This window comes from Mustelus asterias, chromosome 3 (genome assembly GCF_964213995.1).
Source record: "Mustelus asterias chromosome 3, sMusAst1.hap1.1, whole genome shotgun sequence".
NCBI lineage: Eukaryota > Metazoa > Chordata > Chondrichthyes > Carcharhiniformes > Triakidae > Mustelus > Mustelus asterias.
This window is the reverse complement of record NC_135803.1, coordinates 78,809,521-78,825,070: the sequence shown is the minus strand read 5'-3', so window position 1 is coordinate 78,825,070 and position 15,550 is coordinate 78,809,521. Positions and strand designations below refer to the sequence as shown.

Sequence of the window (15,550 nt, the reverse complement as noted above, 5' to 3'; positions counted from 1 at the left end):
TTTAACCTGGTGTTGTTAAACTTCTTACTGTGTTTACCCCAGTCCAACGCCGGCATCTCCACATCATGTCCTGAATGTCACATACTCTTGAATATTCTGCTCCCAGCTTTGATCTCTTTGTAGACTCATCTCCATAATGACTATCAGGTTATAGGTATGAATTTCTTTCTATCTGAGCTGACAATTCATCTGTTTTATTGTGAATGCTGTGAGCATTCAGATACAGAGCCCTTAATCCACTTATTTTTACTAATTTTATAAGCTCAGACCGATCTACTGGCACATTCTTAAGTTTTCAATCACTGTCCCTTCCTGCCATACTCTGGTTATCTATTGATACCTTGATCTATTGCCTTGTCATTTCTCTTTAACTTACTCAATCTTCCCCTACATGATCCTTTTCCCCTTCTAGTTACTTTAAAGGCCTATTTCCCTAGTTATACCACTTGCTAGGTGGTATAACTAGCAAGTTATACCACTTGCTAGGACACCGGTCCCAGCACATTTCAGAGGAAATGCTTCCCAATGGTACAGATCCCACTTTCCCCAGTAATGGTGCCAGTGCCCATGAACTGGAACCCATTTCTCTCACACTGTGTTTATGTGGTAGCCATGATGTGGAGATGCCAACATTGGTGGGCACTGTAAGAAGTCTCACACCAGGTTAAAGTCCAACAGGTTTATTTGGAATCATGAGCTTTCAGAGAGCTGCTCTGAAGAAGCAGCATTCCAAAAGTTCGTGATTCCAAATAAACCTTTTGGATTTTAATCTGGTGTTGTGAGACTTCTTGCTGTGTTTATGTGTCCATGATCTGGCATTACAGTGTGTGATCTTAACCTCTTGGATGATCTCTGATATGTTTGGCAGTCTCACGCTGGATTGTCCACATTGAGTTTCATTTTGGAGGATATTCAACAGCTTGATTTAACTGGTTGTATTCAGCTGATGGTTCACTCCACTTCTTTTCAATATTTGAGGGTTTTTTAACCATCAAACCAACTGGTGAGGGTGAGCCATGATAATCAGTGGTTACCAAAGCACTGCATAAAGTATTCTAACACGTTAGAAATTTATAACCTAACATGCACATCAAGAAACAGCCTATTGGGTGGAGCAAACAGGGGAGAGGACTTGACAAGATCGTTTTTTAGTAAAATGGCTGGAGATTATCTTTGGATGATCCAGTTTTGGTGGATGAGAGTAGGATCCAGTAGATAGCATTTTATATCCTGGAAGTGAGAGACCCAATTCACCAAGTGACCAACAGCAACCATTTATTCACCCCCTCTCCCCCCAAGCCACATGGGTGAAAGGATCCTATCCTAACACAGACAGTATAACATAATATCAGTTCTTAGAAACCAACCTATGGTACCTGGAAATCAACAAGGTAAAGTTCCTCTTTCTGTTTGCTGCAAGGGTCTCGTGTGATATGAGGAAGTTTCAAACCAACCCTTGAGGGTGTGGGCCTCCATTTGTGTCTGCTTCATTCTCTCACTCTGAGAGGGGCAAAGGATGCAGGTGTGTGGAAAAAATTACAAATGGGGCAGTAAGTCACCTTCTTGCGAGGTTTGGGTTGTAAACTATTTGTTCACTGTATCTGATCGGGCTGCTTGTTTTATTCGTTCATGTGATGTGGGTATCACCAGCTGGGCCAGCAATTTATTGCCCATCCCTGAGGACATTTAAGAACATAAGAAATAGGAGCAAGAGTAGGGCATCTAGCCCCTCGAGCCTGCCCCGCCCATTCAATAAGATCATGGCTGATCTGAAGTGAATCAGTTCCACTTACCCGCCTGTTCCCCATAACCCTTAATTCCCTTACCGATCAGAAATCCATCTATCCGTGACTTAAACATATTCAACGAGGTAGCCTCCACCACTTCAGTGGGCAGAGAATTCCAGAGATTCACCACCCTCTGAGAGAAGAAGTTCCTCCTCAACTCTGTCTTAAACCGACCCCCCTTTATTTTGAGGCTGTGTCCTCTAGTTCTGATTTCCTTTCTAAGTGGAAAGAATCTCTCCACCTCTACCCTATCCAGCCCCTTCATTATCTTATATGCCTCTATAAGATCACCCCTCAGCCTTCTAAACTCCAACGAGTACAAACCTAATCTGCTCAATCTCTCCTCATAATCTACACCCCTCATCTTCGGTATCAACCTGGTGAACCTTCTCTGCACTCCCTCCAAGGCCAATATATCCTTTCACAAGTAAGGGGACCAAAACTGCACACAGTATTCCAGCTGCGGCCTCACCAATGCCTTGTACAGATGCAGCAAGACTTCTCTGCTTTTATATTCTGTCCCCCTCGCGATGAGTGCCAACATCCTATTTGCTTTCTTGATCACCTGTTGTACTTGCAGACTGAGTTTTTGCGACTCATGCACAAGGACCCCCAGGTCCCTTTGCACAGTAGCATGTTGTAATTTTTTTCCATTTAAATAATAATCCAATTTACTATTATTTCTTCCAAAGTGAATAACCTCGCATTTGCCAACGTCATACTCCATCTGCCAGATCCTCGCCCACTCACTCAGCCTATTCAAATCTCTCTGCAGACTTTCCGCTTACTCCACGCAATTCACTTTCCCATTTATCTTCGTGTCGTCAGCAAACTTTATTACCCTACACTCAGTCCCCTCCTCCAGATCATCTATGTAAATAGTAAACAGTTGAGGCCCCAGTACCGATCCCTGCGGCACGCCACTAGTCACCATCTGCCAACCAGAAAAGCACCCATTTATTCCAACTCTCTGCTTCCTGTTGGATAGCCAATCCCCAATCCACGCTAACACCCTACCCCCAACTCCGTGTGCCCCAATCTTCTGCAGCAACCTTTTGTGAGGCGCCAGATTGCTGTGGATCTGAGTCACCAAGTAAGGACGGCAGATTTCTTTTTTGACATTAGTGAACTAGATGAGTTTTATGACAATCAACAATGGCTTCATGGTCATCATTAGACTTTTAATTCCAGATTTATATTGAATTCAAATTTCACCATCAGCCATGGTGGGATTCAAACACCGGTCCCCAGAGAATTACCCTGAGTCACTGGATTACTAGTCCAAAGAGAATACCATTACACCACTGCTGTGGGCACTGGGGTGAGGTTTCCCAATTATAACACATTCCCCAAATCAAATGAATGGATTTGAATAGGAGGGAGATCAGAAAAGCAAAGGGAGAAAATGTACCATTTACCAGCACGTTTTCAGGTGAAAACAAATCACAAAGAGGTTACCAAAGCTTATTGCTCAAGGTTTAATGCATCTTGGGTTTATTTGAGTTTCATTTTTACCTTGCAAAAATACTTATTAGATGTTCCACCCATTAAGATGGGCACTTATTTAGCTTAATAATTACACCATAAATATTATTGCAATGTTTTTGTGCAAGTTCAGGAGTACACAATCCCCTTTCTATCAGTAGTGAATGCAATGTTCATGGTCAGCTCCTGTCAGGCATGTTCAGGAAGCTCAACTGACAAAGTAGTGGAGAGCAACCTGCCCTCCTTGCAACTATTAGTGCCTTGCTGAGAGTTACATCCAGCTTTCAAAAAGCGCTATGATCATTGCCAAATCTGCAGCAGGTGCCTGGCTGGCCATTGCTGCCAAAGGGCAGACTTGCCCAGATGAACAGAGCACCTGTGAATTCCCCACACATGCCAGTGTCTGAAATGGCACCTGGAGCTGGCACGGACCAACAGGATTCTGGCTAATACTTAGCTCCGGATCCACATTTGGCTTTCACATATTTAGGCAACAACTTGGAACTTAGAGAGAGTACAACCATCATGCAAATGGTGACAATGCACAGAATTGTTGGCAACAACAGCAAAAAGTATTTGAAAACAGTGTTATTGAATTTGCAGTTCACTTTGGTGGAGTGGGAAACCCTATCTATGTGCTCCTGTCTGAAAGATGTGTTGCAAGTGACCTCAGATCTGTCAGGAATAGTCAATGACTCGGTAGAGATGAGGGAGGTCCACCAGTCCAGCTGGCAGCAGTCAAAGGCATTGTTGCTCAGGAAAATAGTTTGGAGACTCTGCAAAAGACTCTGCAGCACATCTTGCTGAAGAATGGACAACTTGTTCTTTCGTAAATCCAGCAATTTTAGAGGAAGGCTTTTCAGGGCAGGATGAAGACTTGTTATGGAATTTTCAGACAAGTCCAGCATCTTCAGGTTGCTGAAGGTGACTTGCAGTCCAGTATCTAACTGGTTGGAATCTAACCCATTGTTTCTGAGGGATAAGAACTGCAACGACTTGGCCACAGCTTGAAATGTGCTTGCCTCCAATCGGATTCCAGTATTGGAGGATAAATCTAGGTGGGTTAAAGGTGAGCCAACAAAAGCGGTGGCAGGTAGGGTCACCAAGGCACAATCGGATAGATAAAGGCGTTTCAGTGACTTAAGATGCGCTAACACAGCACAACCTGTGTTTGAAGTCCTTTCCTCATTTCCTAAAAGACCGTCACAAACAGGGACATGGTTATGACTAAGGTCCACTGTTGTCAGCTGAGGCATTTTGGTAAAGAGGTCTGAAGGCACAGTTTCAAATTGGTTGAAGCTGAGATTAAACTGGCTCAGCCTCTCCAACCTGCTCACATTGAAGTTCAGATGGGACAGCTGGTTTTGACTGAGGTCGATGGTTTGAAGAAACACAAAGGGGTCCTGCTCGGTGAGGGTGAAGGTCTTTAGGCAGTTTTGGTTCAGCTGCAGAGCTGACAGCGATGTTATTCCCCGCAGGAATTCGGGAGGGAGATAGCGAAATGAATTCCGGCTCATGTCCAGCACCTGCAACTTGGGTAAGCTCACAGAAATCACCTCATCCCAAAGGTTCACGGAGGTAATGTTGGTCACATTGCCAACAATTTGGATGAAATGAACCTCAGCAGAGGAGTCATTCATTAGATCACTGTAAAAACTCATCTCGTTGTCTGACAGTAACAACAGCTTGAGCTTGTTACGCCTGGGCAAAAGCGGGAAAAACAGCAGCTTGTTACGGGACAAGTCCAGAGTTTCCAGTTGAAATTCAATCTCACTTTCTCTGGCAAGAAACAGTTCTACAATATTGTGACTGATGTTTAATGTTTTCACTTGGTATAAGCTGAAATCGACAATGCAGGGGATGTGATTGTGAGCCAGGTTCAACCTGATCAAACTTCTCAAACCCTCAAACGTCCCACTTTCTATCTCATAGATAAGATTCTTCTCCAAGTTCAGCTCTCGAAGCCGGACAAGACCTTCCAGTGTGCTGGGTTCCAATCTCATGATGAAATTCCTGGCCAGGGAGAGATATTCCAGAGTGGTCAAGTTTCGCACCATGCAGCTCGCTGTGGCTTCATCTAGTCTGTTCCCAGACAAATCCAACCTGCTCAAAGCTGGCAGTGTCCTCAGTGCCAGACCAGTTTCGAGATATTTTAATTCAAGCCGGTTGTTCTTCAGATCCAAGTCTTGCAGGTTCCTGTTATGAGTGAAGGCTCCGAGCTCAATGAGTTCCAGTTGATTCCCGCTCAGGTTCAGTGTGTGCAGGCGCCGGTAAGTAGAAAGTGACTGGTTGTGAATCACCTTAATTGCGTTTCCGTTCAGAAGAAGCTCCTCTGTTTTGGTGGGCAGGTCCACTGGTACACGTTGCAACCTCCCTCCCAGGCAGAGTGTCAGCTTGTCCATCTACAATACAAGTGGAAAATTCAACATTACTCACAATACTCTGGTTACCACCCAAAAAACAACATTTGAGAGGTGCCAGTAAAACGTGTCCCAATTGGTCTTGTATACATTAAAATGGAACTCCAGTATTAGTGGTGCCAGTGTTACTGATTTTTTTGCTGGGATTTGAAAAGAGGATGGTTATTATCCTCTTTGAGAAGAGAACAAGGCGGCCCAAGTAGCTGAATGTCCTGGCTGTCAGAAATTTCAATTTATTTCACTCTAGATTTCCCCCCTCCAACCTTCGGAATGATCCAATCAAATAACATTGAACACCACAGAATCCCTACAGTGCAGAAAGAGGCCCATCGCGCCTGCACTGACTCTCCGAAAGAGCATCTTACCCAGGTCTACACCCCTGCCCTATCCCAGTAACCCTGTGCATTTAACATAGCTAATCTCCCTGACCTGCACATCTTTGGAATGTGGGAGGAAACTGGAGCACCCGGAGGAAACCCACGCAGACATGGGGAGAACGTCAAACTCCACACAGACAGTCACTCAAGGCCGGAATTGAACTGGGTCCCTGCTACTGTGAGGCAGCAGTGTCCCAATACACGTCCAATTCTTCAGAATTTCCAAAGGAAACCAGTGCATTGTGAATCCTAATCAAAAGGTTTCTCATTTCCCTTCTGCTTAATTTTGTGAATTATTTTAAATCTCTGACCTTCTGGTTTCAGACCTGCTTGCAAAGGAAACAGTTTCTCCCTAACTACTCTACCAAAGCCCCTCTTCAATTTGGACAACTTTGTTAAATCTCCTCTTAACCGTCCCTGCTCCAAAGGGGAACAATCTCAAATTGCTTCAGTCCCCACATAACTGAAATCTCTCATTGCCCCGGTAAATCTTCTAATTTCTCAAAGACCTAGCTCTTTCCTAAAGCGTGGTATTCAGACTGAAAGTTTATTTATTGGTGTCACAAGTAGGCTTACATTAACACTGCAATGAAGTTACTGTGAAAATCCCCAAGTCGCCACACTCCGGCACCTGTTCGGATACACTGAGGGAGAATTTAGCATGGCCAATGCACCTAACTGGCACATCATTTGGACGGTGGGAGGAAACCAGAGCACCCGGAGGAAACCCACACAGACACAGGGAGAATGTGCAGACTCCGCACAGACAGTGACCCAAGCCGGGAATTGAACCCAGGTCCCTGAAGCTGTGAGGCAGCAGTGCTAACCACTGTGCTACCCCGACTTGTACACAATACTCTGGCTGAGGCCTAGCCAGAGTTTTGAAAAGGTTCAGCATAACTTCCTTTTTTTATTCAATTCCCTATTTACAAAACCAATTATCTCACACACTTTTCTAACCATCTTATCAATCCGCACCTCAAGGATTTGTGAATTCTACCATCCTCCCTTCCCCAAGGTCACTCTGTTTTTGTATCGCTCTCAAAACAGTACAATTTCAATTATACTATCTTGGGACGGCACGATGGCACAGTGGGTTAGCACTGCTGCCTCACAGCACCAGGGTCCCAGGTTCAATTACGGCCTCGGGTCACTGTCTGTGTGGAGTTTGCACTTTCTCCCCGTGTCTGCGTGGGTTTCCTCTGGGTGCTCCAGTTTCCTCCCACAGTCCAAAGATGTGCGGGGGTTAGGTTGATTGGCCATGCTAAATTGACCCTAGTGTCAGGGGGGAACTAGCAGGGCAAATGTGTGGGGTTACGGGAATAGGGCCTAGGTTGGATTGTGGTCAGTACACACTCGATGGGCCAAATGGCCTCCTTCTGTACAGTAAGGGTTCTATTCTAAAAATTTCCCCATAGTCCCATGGAACTCTCCGTTTTAGCGTATGTAGCTTCTCTTTTCAATTCCGTTTGAAAGTTATTATTGAATCAGCTTCCACCATTCAGCAAGAGCATTCCAGATCACGGCTCACTAGTCAAAAAAATGAGTCTTCACATCTCACCACTGGGTGTTATTTGCAAATTATCTCAACTTCAAGTTCCCTTGTCATCTTGGAATACTTGACTGTGATTTTTTTTTAATGTATTGTTTTTGTGGCCAATATTCTCTGTTATTTATCCTTCTATCTTCTGAAGACAGCATGGTCGTTCTGCCAACTCCCCTCCCACTGCGCTGAAAGGTATTCAACAATAAACACAGTAGACTAGAGGAATGGGCAGCCAGAACAGTTTTGATGACAGGACCAGTTTTTACTTTGAGGGCCCAGGTGTGGATGTGGATATATGTGTAGTGATGCTTGGATAGTGATGTCTTCCTTGATTGTAGAAACTATTAATAATCTAATGCTTACAGAATTATAGTATAAATGAGTATAAACTATTGCCTGGCTCCTGGCGGTTAGGTGAGGTCATGTGATGGTATGGCCTTGTTCTGCAGACAACTGCCTGCTAAGATAAGCTGAATGCAGCTACGATCACTTGTTATCACGCAAGTGTTCTGTGTTGCAGCATATGTGCACAGAATGTGACTGGCCAGTGAAGGTCAGCACGAGGAGTGCACGAAGTATTATTATCCTCTGATTGGTAATGAGTATATTGGGACTATAGCTGGTAGGCTATCGGTTCACGTGCATGCGTTAGAGAAAAAGTATTTGTATTGTACCAAAACAAAGAAGTGTGTTCAGTCTCCCCTGAAGACTGCAGGCTTTGTTAGCCTGCATCATTAAGGAAGACTGACCCGACGTCGTAACATAATGAACTAAATGAAATAAAGAGGTTGATTAAACATCTGGAGTTGAATCGATTTGTTGTCGAACCAAGCTGGATAGAGTGTAATTTGAGATTGTCACAGGTAGCGGGGTGTGACTACAACCCGGGGGCGGCACGGTAGCACAGTGGTTAGCACTGCTGCTTCACAGCTCCAAGGACCTGGGTTCGATTCCCAGTTTGGGTCACTGTCTGTGTGGAGTTTGCACATTCTCCTTGTGTCTGCGTGGGTTTCCTCCGGGTGCTCTGGTTTCCTCCCACAGTCCAAAGATGTGCGGGTTAGGTTGATTGGTCATGCTAAAAATTGCCCCTTAGTGTCCTGAGATGTGTGGATTAGTGGGTAAATATATAGGGATATGGTGGTAGGGCCTGGGTGGGATTGTGGTCGGTGCAGACTCGATGGGCCGAATGGCCTCTTTCTGTACTGTAGGATTTCTATAACCATAGCCACTTCTATATGGAGAGAGGTGACTGGTGGCAGAAGAGTGAAAGCCTGAATGATCGTCCTCAGACTGGGGAAGGGGGTCCTTTACCAACAAAGACCCAAGTTGTTTGTGTGCGACTGGGAGTGCATATCACTACCAGCACCACTGCACCCACCCCCTGCCAACACCACACTCCCATCCCACAGAAATAAACTCATGTTCTGAGTTCTCATCTTTGGTTAGAGCAAGGTGACCCTTGTGCTTGTCCCATAGTCTGCATGATGCCAGGGCCACATTTCCCCCATTATTTGGATCTGTGAATTTCACGCCCACCTCTCTGACAACCCTGTTTACCTCCACCTACCACCCCCCCCCCCCCCCCCCCCCCCACCAAACCCCCATCATACCCCCACAACTCTGGCAGCGTCACTAGACCCCTACACCCCTGCTTGCATGGACACCCGTGACAGGCTGTCCCTCTGTTTTCCCAGGAGAATTGCTCATCTCTCACTGACACCATGCAGCACATGAACTGTACCATGCAGGCTGGCCAAAAATGGCAATGGAGGTTCAGCGTGTGGCACAACAACCTGATTAGCATGTTAAAAATCCCTCTCCACACCCCCTCACTGCCACCTGACTTGGGAGGGCTCTCCGATTGTCTAGTGGCCAACTATTGTGAAGTAATGCCCCAAAGTTTTACAGGTGTTGAATAAGTCCTTTCTACTCAGTCTATCTAAGCCCTTCAATTTTATACACCCCATTAAATCTCCACTTGGCCTCTTCTGGTCAAAAGAAAACATCCCCAATCTTTCCACATAGCTGAAGTGTTCTGTTCCTGGCAGCACCCTGGTATATCTCCCCTGCACTTGCAGTCATTCTTTCTGTGACAAGGTAACCAGAACTGCATGTGTGACTCTCGCTGTGGCCTAATTAGTGTTTCATCCAGTTCCAGCATAACCCCGCCTGCTCACATATTCAGTGGCCAATAAAGGAATGTATGCGGTTTGTCTATAACTTTATCTTCCTGTCCTGCTACCTTCAGGGATGTGTGGACATGTACTTCAAGGTTCCTCACTTCTCAGTATCCTCCCATGCATTGTAGGACATGGAATCAATACATGGAAGTGGATCAATTCTGGGCCTCGATCCTGAGAAACGGAATATAATGACAAGGCCTCTCTATCTGATCCTGGGCCTAACTGTGCTGACCCAGCAACTGGGCAGCCAACTGTGCATCCCTGGGCATAGGGAGCATGGGTTCAATTAGTGCAATGATTTGCAAAGCTGAACCCAAAGATAATTTCTAGTGTGAATAAAAACAAAAATATAGCTGCATCCTCAAAAAGCTCCACTTGATTTTAATTGCTTTCAAGAGTGCCACAGCTTACAGCTGCATGATGACTGCTTCCAAACCTATGCAAGGAAGGACCAAAGAATGAGGAGAGGCCCATCCCCACAAGCGAGAACTGAGTTCTCCAACCGTGACCGCTGCTTCACTTTAGTGTTCACAGCACTGCAGTACAAAGATTTTTTTTAAAGATAACCACAGGGAGGTTGGAGAATGGTTGGGTGTGTCAAAACAGGATGTTCTGTGGGTTTTTAGTGCAGCAGTCATCAAGAGCAATTGATCAAAAGACAGGCACAGCATATTGCACTGTGAGCATGTAACACCTCTAGCCCAGGCACTGACAGGTTCTGAATACATCTCCCATTGTGAAGGACTATTGCATTCTTGTGGGTTTTTTTTCACATAAATATTTATATATAGTTTAACATTCAATTAACTCTATAGTGAGGTGTTTGTTTCAATTATCCACACTCAAAATGGTGGCACTCGACTTATATTGCTTGAAAGCTGGGGAGAGTTAGTCTTCTTGGATGCTAATCCTTGCAAAGAATCCTTGTTTCCCATCAATTCTGATGGTGCTGGGGGATCTAAAGAAAGGTCTTGCATTTATATTGTGTCTTTTGCAACCTGGGGACATCTGACAGCAGCTTACAGCTAGTGAAGTACTTTTGAAGTGTAGTCACTGCTGGAAGGGGCAGCACGTTAGCACAGTGGTTAGCACTGCTGCTTCACAGCGCCAGGGACCCGGGTTCGATTCCCGGCTTGGGTCACTGTCTGTGTGTGGAGTTTGCACGTTCTCCCCATGTCTGCGTGGGTTTCCTCCGGGTGCTCCAGTTTCCTCCCACATTCTGAAAGATGTGCTGGTTAGGTGTATTGACCCGAACAGGTGCCGGACTGTGGCGACTAGGGGAATTTCAAAGTAACTTCATTGCAGTGTTAATGTAAGCCTTACTTGTGCCTAATAAATAAACTTTACTTTAATGACATAGACATGTGTGGTGACTGGCTGTTCAACTCCAGATGGCATCACAAGTCAGCGCATTCTCAGATGAAATTCTCTTGAGTCAAGCTAGCCATTAATAGGTCTATGCAGCAGGATGTCAAGGGTTTGTTCGTCCCGACTGTCTGCCCCTCGTTCACGGCTATGTTCACTGCTGGGTTTCCCTGGAAAAGCAGCATGTGGTGTCTGCCGGCACCATCGAGGCCTTCCATGCCCAGTGAACACCATGGGCATTTTTTGATATTTGAAGGTCCTTTGAGATTGTGTTTACTTTGATGCAGTATCCTTTTAAGGAATTGCATTTTTAGTTTACCGCACACTTTGTTGATTTAGTCTATTCGGATAACCAAAAGATGGTTAACTTGTTCCAGAGATGACAAGATCCCAATCCAGAACTGGTCACTGGCTGAGTCGCTCCCCTCAGCTTCTGAGAATGTTGAGGTTCAGCCCACAGGAACTCAGCAGGGACAGGAGGCTGGATTTTCACCCAGCACACACATCATGAATAGAAAGCATTCAGGTCAGACTTCCAATTAATACTCTCAATATAAATTCAGCCTTTTACCAGAAAGCACCCTGAATCCCGTGAGCATGAATGGGAGTGTGGTGAGGTTAAAATTGGCCCTCAAATATCAAAATTGAAACCTTGGTACCAAAGATCTGTAACGGTGCACCACAACAGGAACTTGCTGCTGTGCTGGGTATTCGAACCTTACCATTCTGCAACTCCCCTGAGACATCACCAAACTGACTTCAGCCGTGCTTCCTCCATCAAGTATCATCAGGGCTGTGAGAATGAGGCAAATGGACCAGACTCTGTGCTCCATTCTCACAGTTAGACCTATAAAAAGACAAATATTTAGGACAATATCAACCACAAAGGCCATTTGCCAAGATAATTTTTATTCACATCAAACAATATTGATGTGAGAGTCGGTACTGAGGGAGCACCGCACTGTCACGAGGCGGGTGGGGGGGGGGGGGGGGGGGGCAATTGAAGGAGCGCCGCGCTGTCAGAGGGTCAGTTCTGAGGGAGCGCCGCGCTGTCAGAGGGAGTGATACTAAGGAAGTTCTTCAGCAACTGCTGCATTGTCAGTGACAATATCACCATTTGACCATTACAGTAGCATCTCTGAGTGCTTATAGACACGAACTGAATGGTGACATTGCTCCAAAGTTATTGAGAGCTTTACCACACCATTGCATTGAGAGTACCACAACAACCACATCACATAGACAGCGTCATCATGACACCAATTTCAGCGTAGCGAGAGAGAGACCAGTACAGGGTACAATTCCACAACACTGAGATTTTGCAATGTGAATATCATTTGGGAGTAAGTGATTCCATCATGGTCAGGAGGTTGGACAGACAATGTACATCGCCACAGAGAGTACAGAGAACAGGACTTGAACTGAGAGGTCAAACATTGAGCCTCAGTTGTTGTGAGACAGCCAATCACTATGTGATGGACAAATGGTCTAGGATAACTGACCACCTGTGGCCACCCATTCTGACTGCAACCCAACACCTGAGTACCCCTCAGCAATGCAGTTAATACCAGAATTTAAAACTTAGAGCTGCACCATGGGACATCTTGCCTCACCTTGGGGCCCAAGCAGGGAGGAGGGGTTACCGTTAGATCGTGTTGGCCAATGTGGAAAATGTAAAGTGGCAGTATTCCTCATTGAAGAGCTTTGTTCACCGGTTTCCTCTGTGTCTCTGATCTCAAACCATCAGACTACCATCTCACTGATTCATGCATTCATTCCACTGCTCCTGGTGTTCAGATACACCCCATAATCGGACTCAGTGGACCTTTTTCCTTCTTGATCAGATCATTCAATGTCATGCACCGGGTTTCAGGTCCAATCTGTAAAGCCCTTGCCTTGGCAGAGGTCAGTCACTCAGCACACTGGGGTGACTGCTCTAGTAGACAACTGTCATGAACCATTTTACCCTCAGCTTGCCACAAGTCCTTAGCACCAGGTCAGAGTTATTTGATCAGACCCCTCAACAGGATATAATCCAGGGTGGCCCTTCAGTGTAATATTCAGGGAGTGCTGCACTGTTGGTAGTGCCACCTTCTGGACGAGACATTAAACCTGGGGTCCAGAGAAACAGGAATAATCCAGTGGACTTTTCAAAGACAGCAGAGTTCTCCTAGCCAACGCACCTTTCTCACCTAAGACTGCCAGAAACTAATTATCTTATTGCTGTTTGTTGGATCTTGCTGTTTCTTCAAAAGCGATTCTTTGGTTGTAAAGCCCCCCTGGGCTTCTTGAGGCCGTGAATACAACAATAAAAACACAATCTTCACTTTAAGGCATTTACACAGGTCCCTCTGTCACTTTAAGGGACATACAAGTGCCCCTCTGTCCCTTTAAGTTGTATACACAGATCCTGGCATCAAATTAAGATATATGTATGGGCCATGCTGTCCCTCGAATCAGTAACAGGGTTTTGTTGCACCCCCTGTGTCTAGGTGGTCTGAAGACGAGCACTCTGACTTCTCAGTCACAGGATTTCAGGTCCAGGCTTGAGCACAGAAATCCAGGCCGACACTCCAGTACAGCACTGAAGGAGTGCTGCCCTGTTGAAGATACTTTGGCAAATTTTCCCGTTCCGCCTGCCACGGGAATCGGAGCGGGCAACAGGCGGACCATGGAAAGGTCAGTTGACTTCGTGCAGGATTTTCTGATTTTGGGGCAAGACAGTGAGCGGAAAATCCCGCCCACTGTCTTGCAACTGTGGCTCCTTCTGTCTGCCCGGGTGGGTGTAAATGACCCTATGACACTATTTTGAAGAAGACTAGGCAGGGTTATTCCTGATGTCCTGGCCTTATTGTCAGGTTGTTGTGTTTTGAAGTTTGTTGAATACGAATTATTTGTCACCTTTCTGTGTTACAACAGTGACTACACTTCAAAAAGTATATTATTGGCTGGGAAGCACTTTCAGAACTCCGGTCGTCGTAAAGGGCGCTATATAACTGTAACTCTGTTTTACCAACAGCGATTATGTTGGTCCTTTAAGACACTAGCAGGAGTTGTGCTGTCTCTTTAAGACATAAACAAGGGTCTCTGCAGTAATTTGCTCATTAATATTACTGAAACTGAGTGGCGTCCCGCTACAGCGGGGAGAGCCGAGTAAAACTTACCGAGCCGCACAGAGCAGCAGCCACAGTGTGCGGGCATGTTCGGGCTCCGTGTCCTCTCATTCACCCCCTCATTCGCCGGGACCCGGAGCCGCAGCTCTGCTGGCCGCAGCTCGGCTGCAACATCATAACTGAACCCATCAGTCCTTAAAGTCACAGCTCCGGAAGATGCAACGGAAACGTGGTCACATGGAGAGACTGAGAGCAGTTTGTGTCAGTAATTCAGGGATCTGACAGAGAAACTGCACTAAACTGTAAAATCTGAACTGCACCAAACTCTCTTTAAACTTTGCACCAAACTCTCTTTAAACTTTGCACCAAACTCTCTTTAAACTCTGCACCAAACTCTGCTAAATCTAACGTCTGCATCAAACCCTCCCTAAACAAGCTCTGCTGGATCCCCCCCATGGTTCCCACTGGCCAGTTGGCCATTGCTGGATCACTGTCCATTTTGCATTGTGCACAAGTTCTGGCGGTTTGTTTTTAAGATGCCCAAGTGTGCTTCCTCACAAATTATTCCCAAGGTTCATTGCATCATTTAAATGTATGATCAATAGGTATAACTGGCGTCTGCCCAGTTGCTTCCTCACTGCTGAATGGACTGATTTCATCCCTGGGAAATGGTCAGTGAAGGTCAGACAGAAAATAACTACTTAATGGGGGAATCAGCTGATCACCATTGAATGTGGATCGCAAAAGCAGATTGCTGAGAGGTGGGATGCTGTTTTTACTTGGACAACCGCATTGTTGATTCCCACATTTGAAATTCCCTCTCTAGTTCCCTCTCTGTGCCTTATTCGGAAGAGAAAGGAGAGCTGAGATGAAGGTCTGATAGCACCAGAGGTGAAAAATCCTGGGGGGGGGGGGGTATCATTGAGCAGAAACCGAACTGCCCTAACTATATAAATACCGTGGCTACAAGGGCAGGTCAGAAGCTAGGAATCCTGCGGTGACTAACTGATCTTCTTGTGCCCTGTAGATGGAATACTCTCCACTTGCGTGGATGAGTGCAGCTCCAACAACACTCAAGAAGCTTGACACCATCCAGGATAAAGCAGCCACTTGATTGCTATCCCATTCGCAAACATTGACTCTATCCACCACTGACATTCAGTGGCAGCCATGTGTACCATCTACAAGATGCACTGCAGAAACTCACCAAGTTTCCTTAGGCAGAACCTTCCAAACCCATGACCACTACTATCTAGAAGGACAATGGCAGCAGA

General features: G+C 45.7%; 1 protein-coding gene across 2 annotated transcripts; it reads right to left on the bottom strand.

Moving 5' to 3' along the window:
• Positions 1 to 3,256: 3,256 nt before the first annotated feature.
• On the bottom strand, positions 3,257 to 14,467 carry LOC144491437 (transforming growth factor beta activator LRRC33-like). Of its 2 annotated transcripts, none has more exons than XM_078209251.1 (3): positions 12,777 to 14,358; positions 11,886 to 12,010; positions 3,257 to 5,674 (listed from the first exon to the last, which is right to left on the bottom strand). In XM_078209251.1, exons 1-3 carry the CDS (start codon positions 12,856 to 12,858, stop codon positions 3,719 to 3,721), a joined length of 2,163 nt encoding a protein of 720 aa, XP_078065377.1. In that variant the 5' UTR covers positions 12,859 to 14,358; the 3' UTR covers positions 3,257 to 3,718. The 2 variants fall into 2 exon arrangements, with proteins under 2 accessions (XP_078065377.1, XP_078065378.1); XM_078209252.1 differs by having other exon boundaries at positions 3,263 to 5,674; positions 14,328 to 14,467.
• Between the last annotated feature and the right edge of the window lie 1,083 nt (positions 14,468 to 15,550).

Bases quoted from the DNA above. Each gene is read 5' to 3' on its own strand.
- LOC144491437 (XM_078209251.1), bottom strand. From the start codon at position 12,858: ATGAGGAATACTGCCACTTTACATTTTCCACATTGGCCAACACGATCT. The intron at 12,011-12,776 runs GTGAGGCAAGAT...GTCTTTTTATAG, and splicing joins CTCCCTGCTTGGGCCCCAAG to GTCTAACTGTGAGAATGGAG. The intron at 5,675-11,885 runs GTAAGGTTCGAA...CTTGTATTGTAG, and splicing joins CTCAGGGGAGTTGCAGAATG to ATGGACAAGCTGACACTCTG.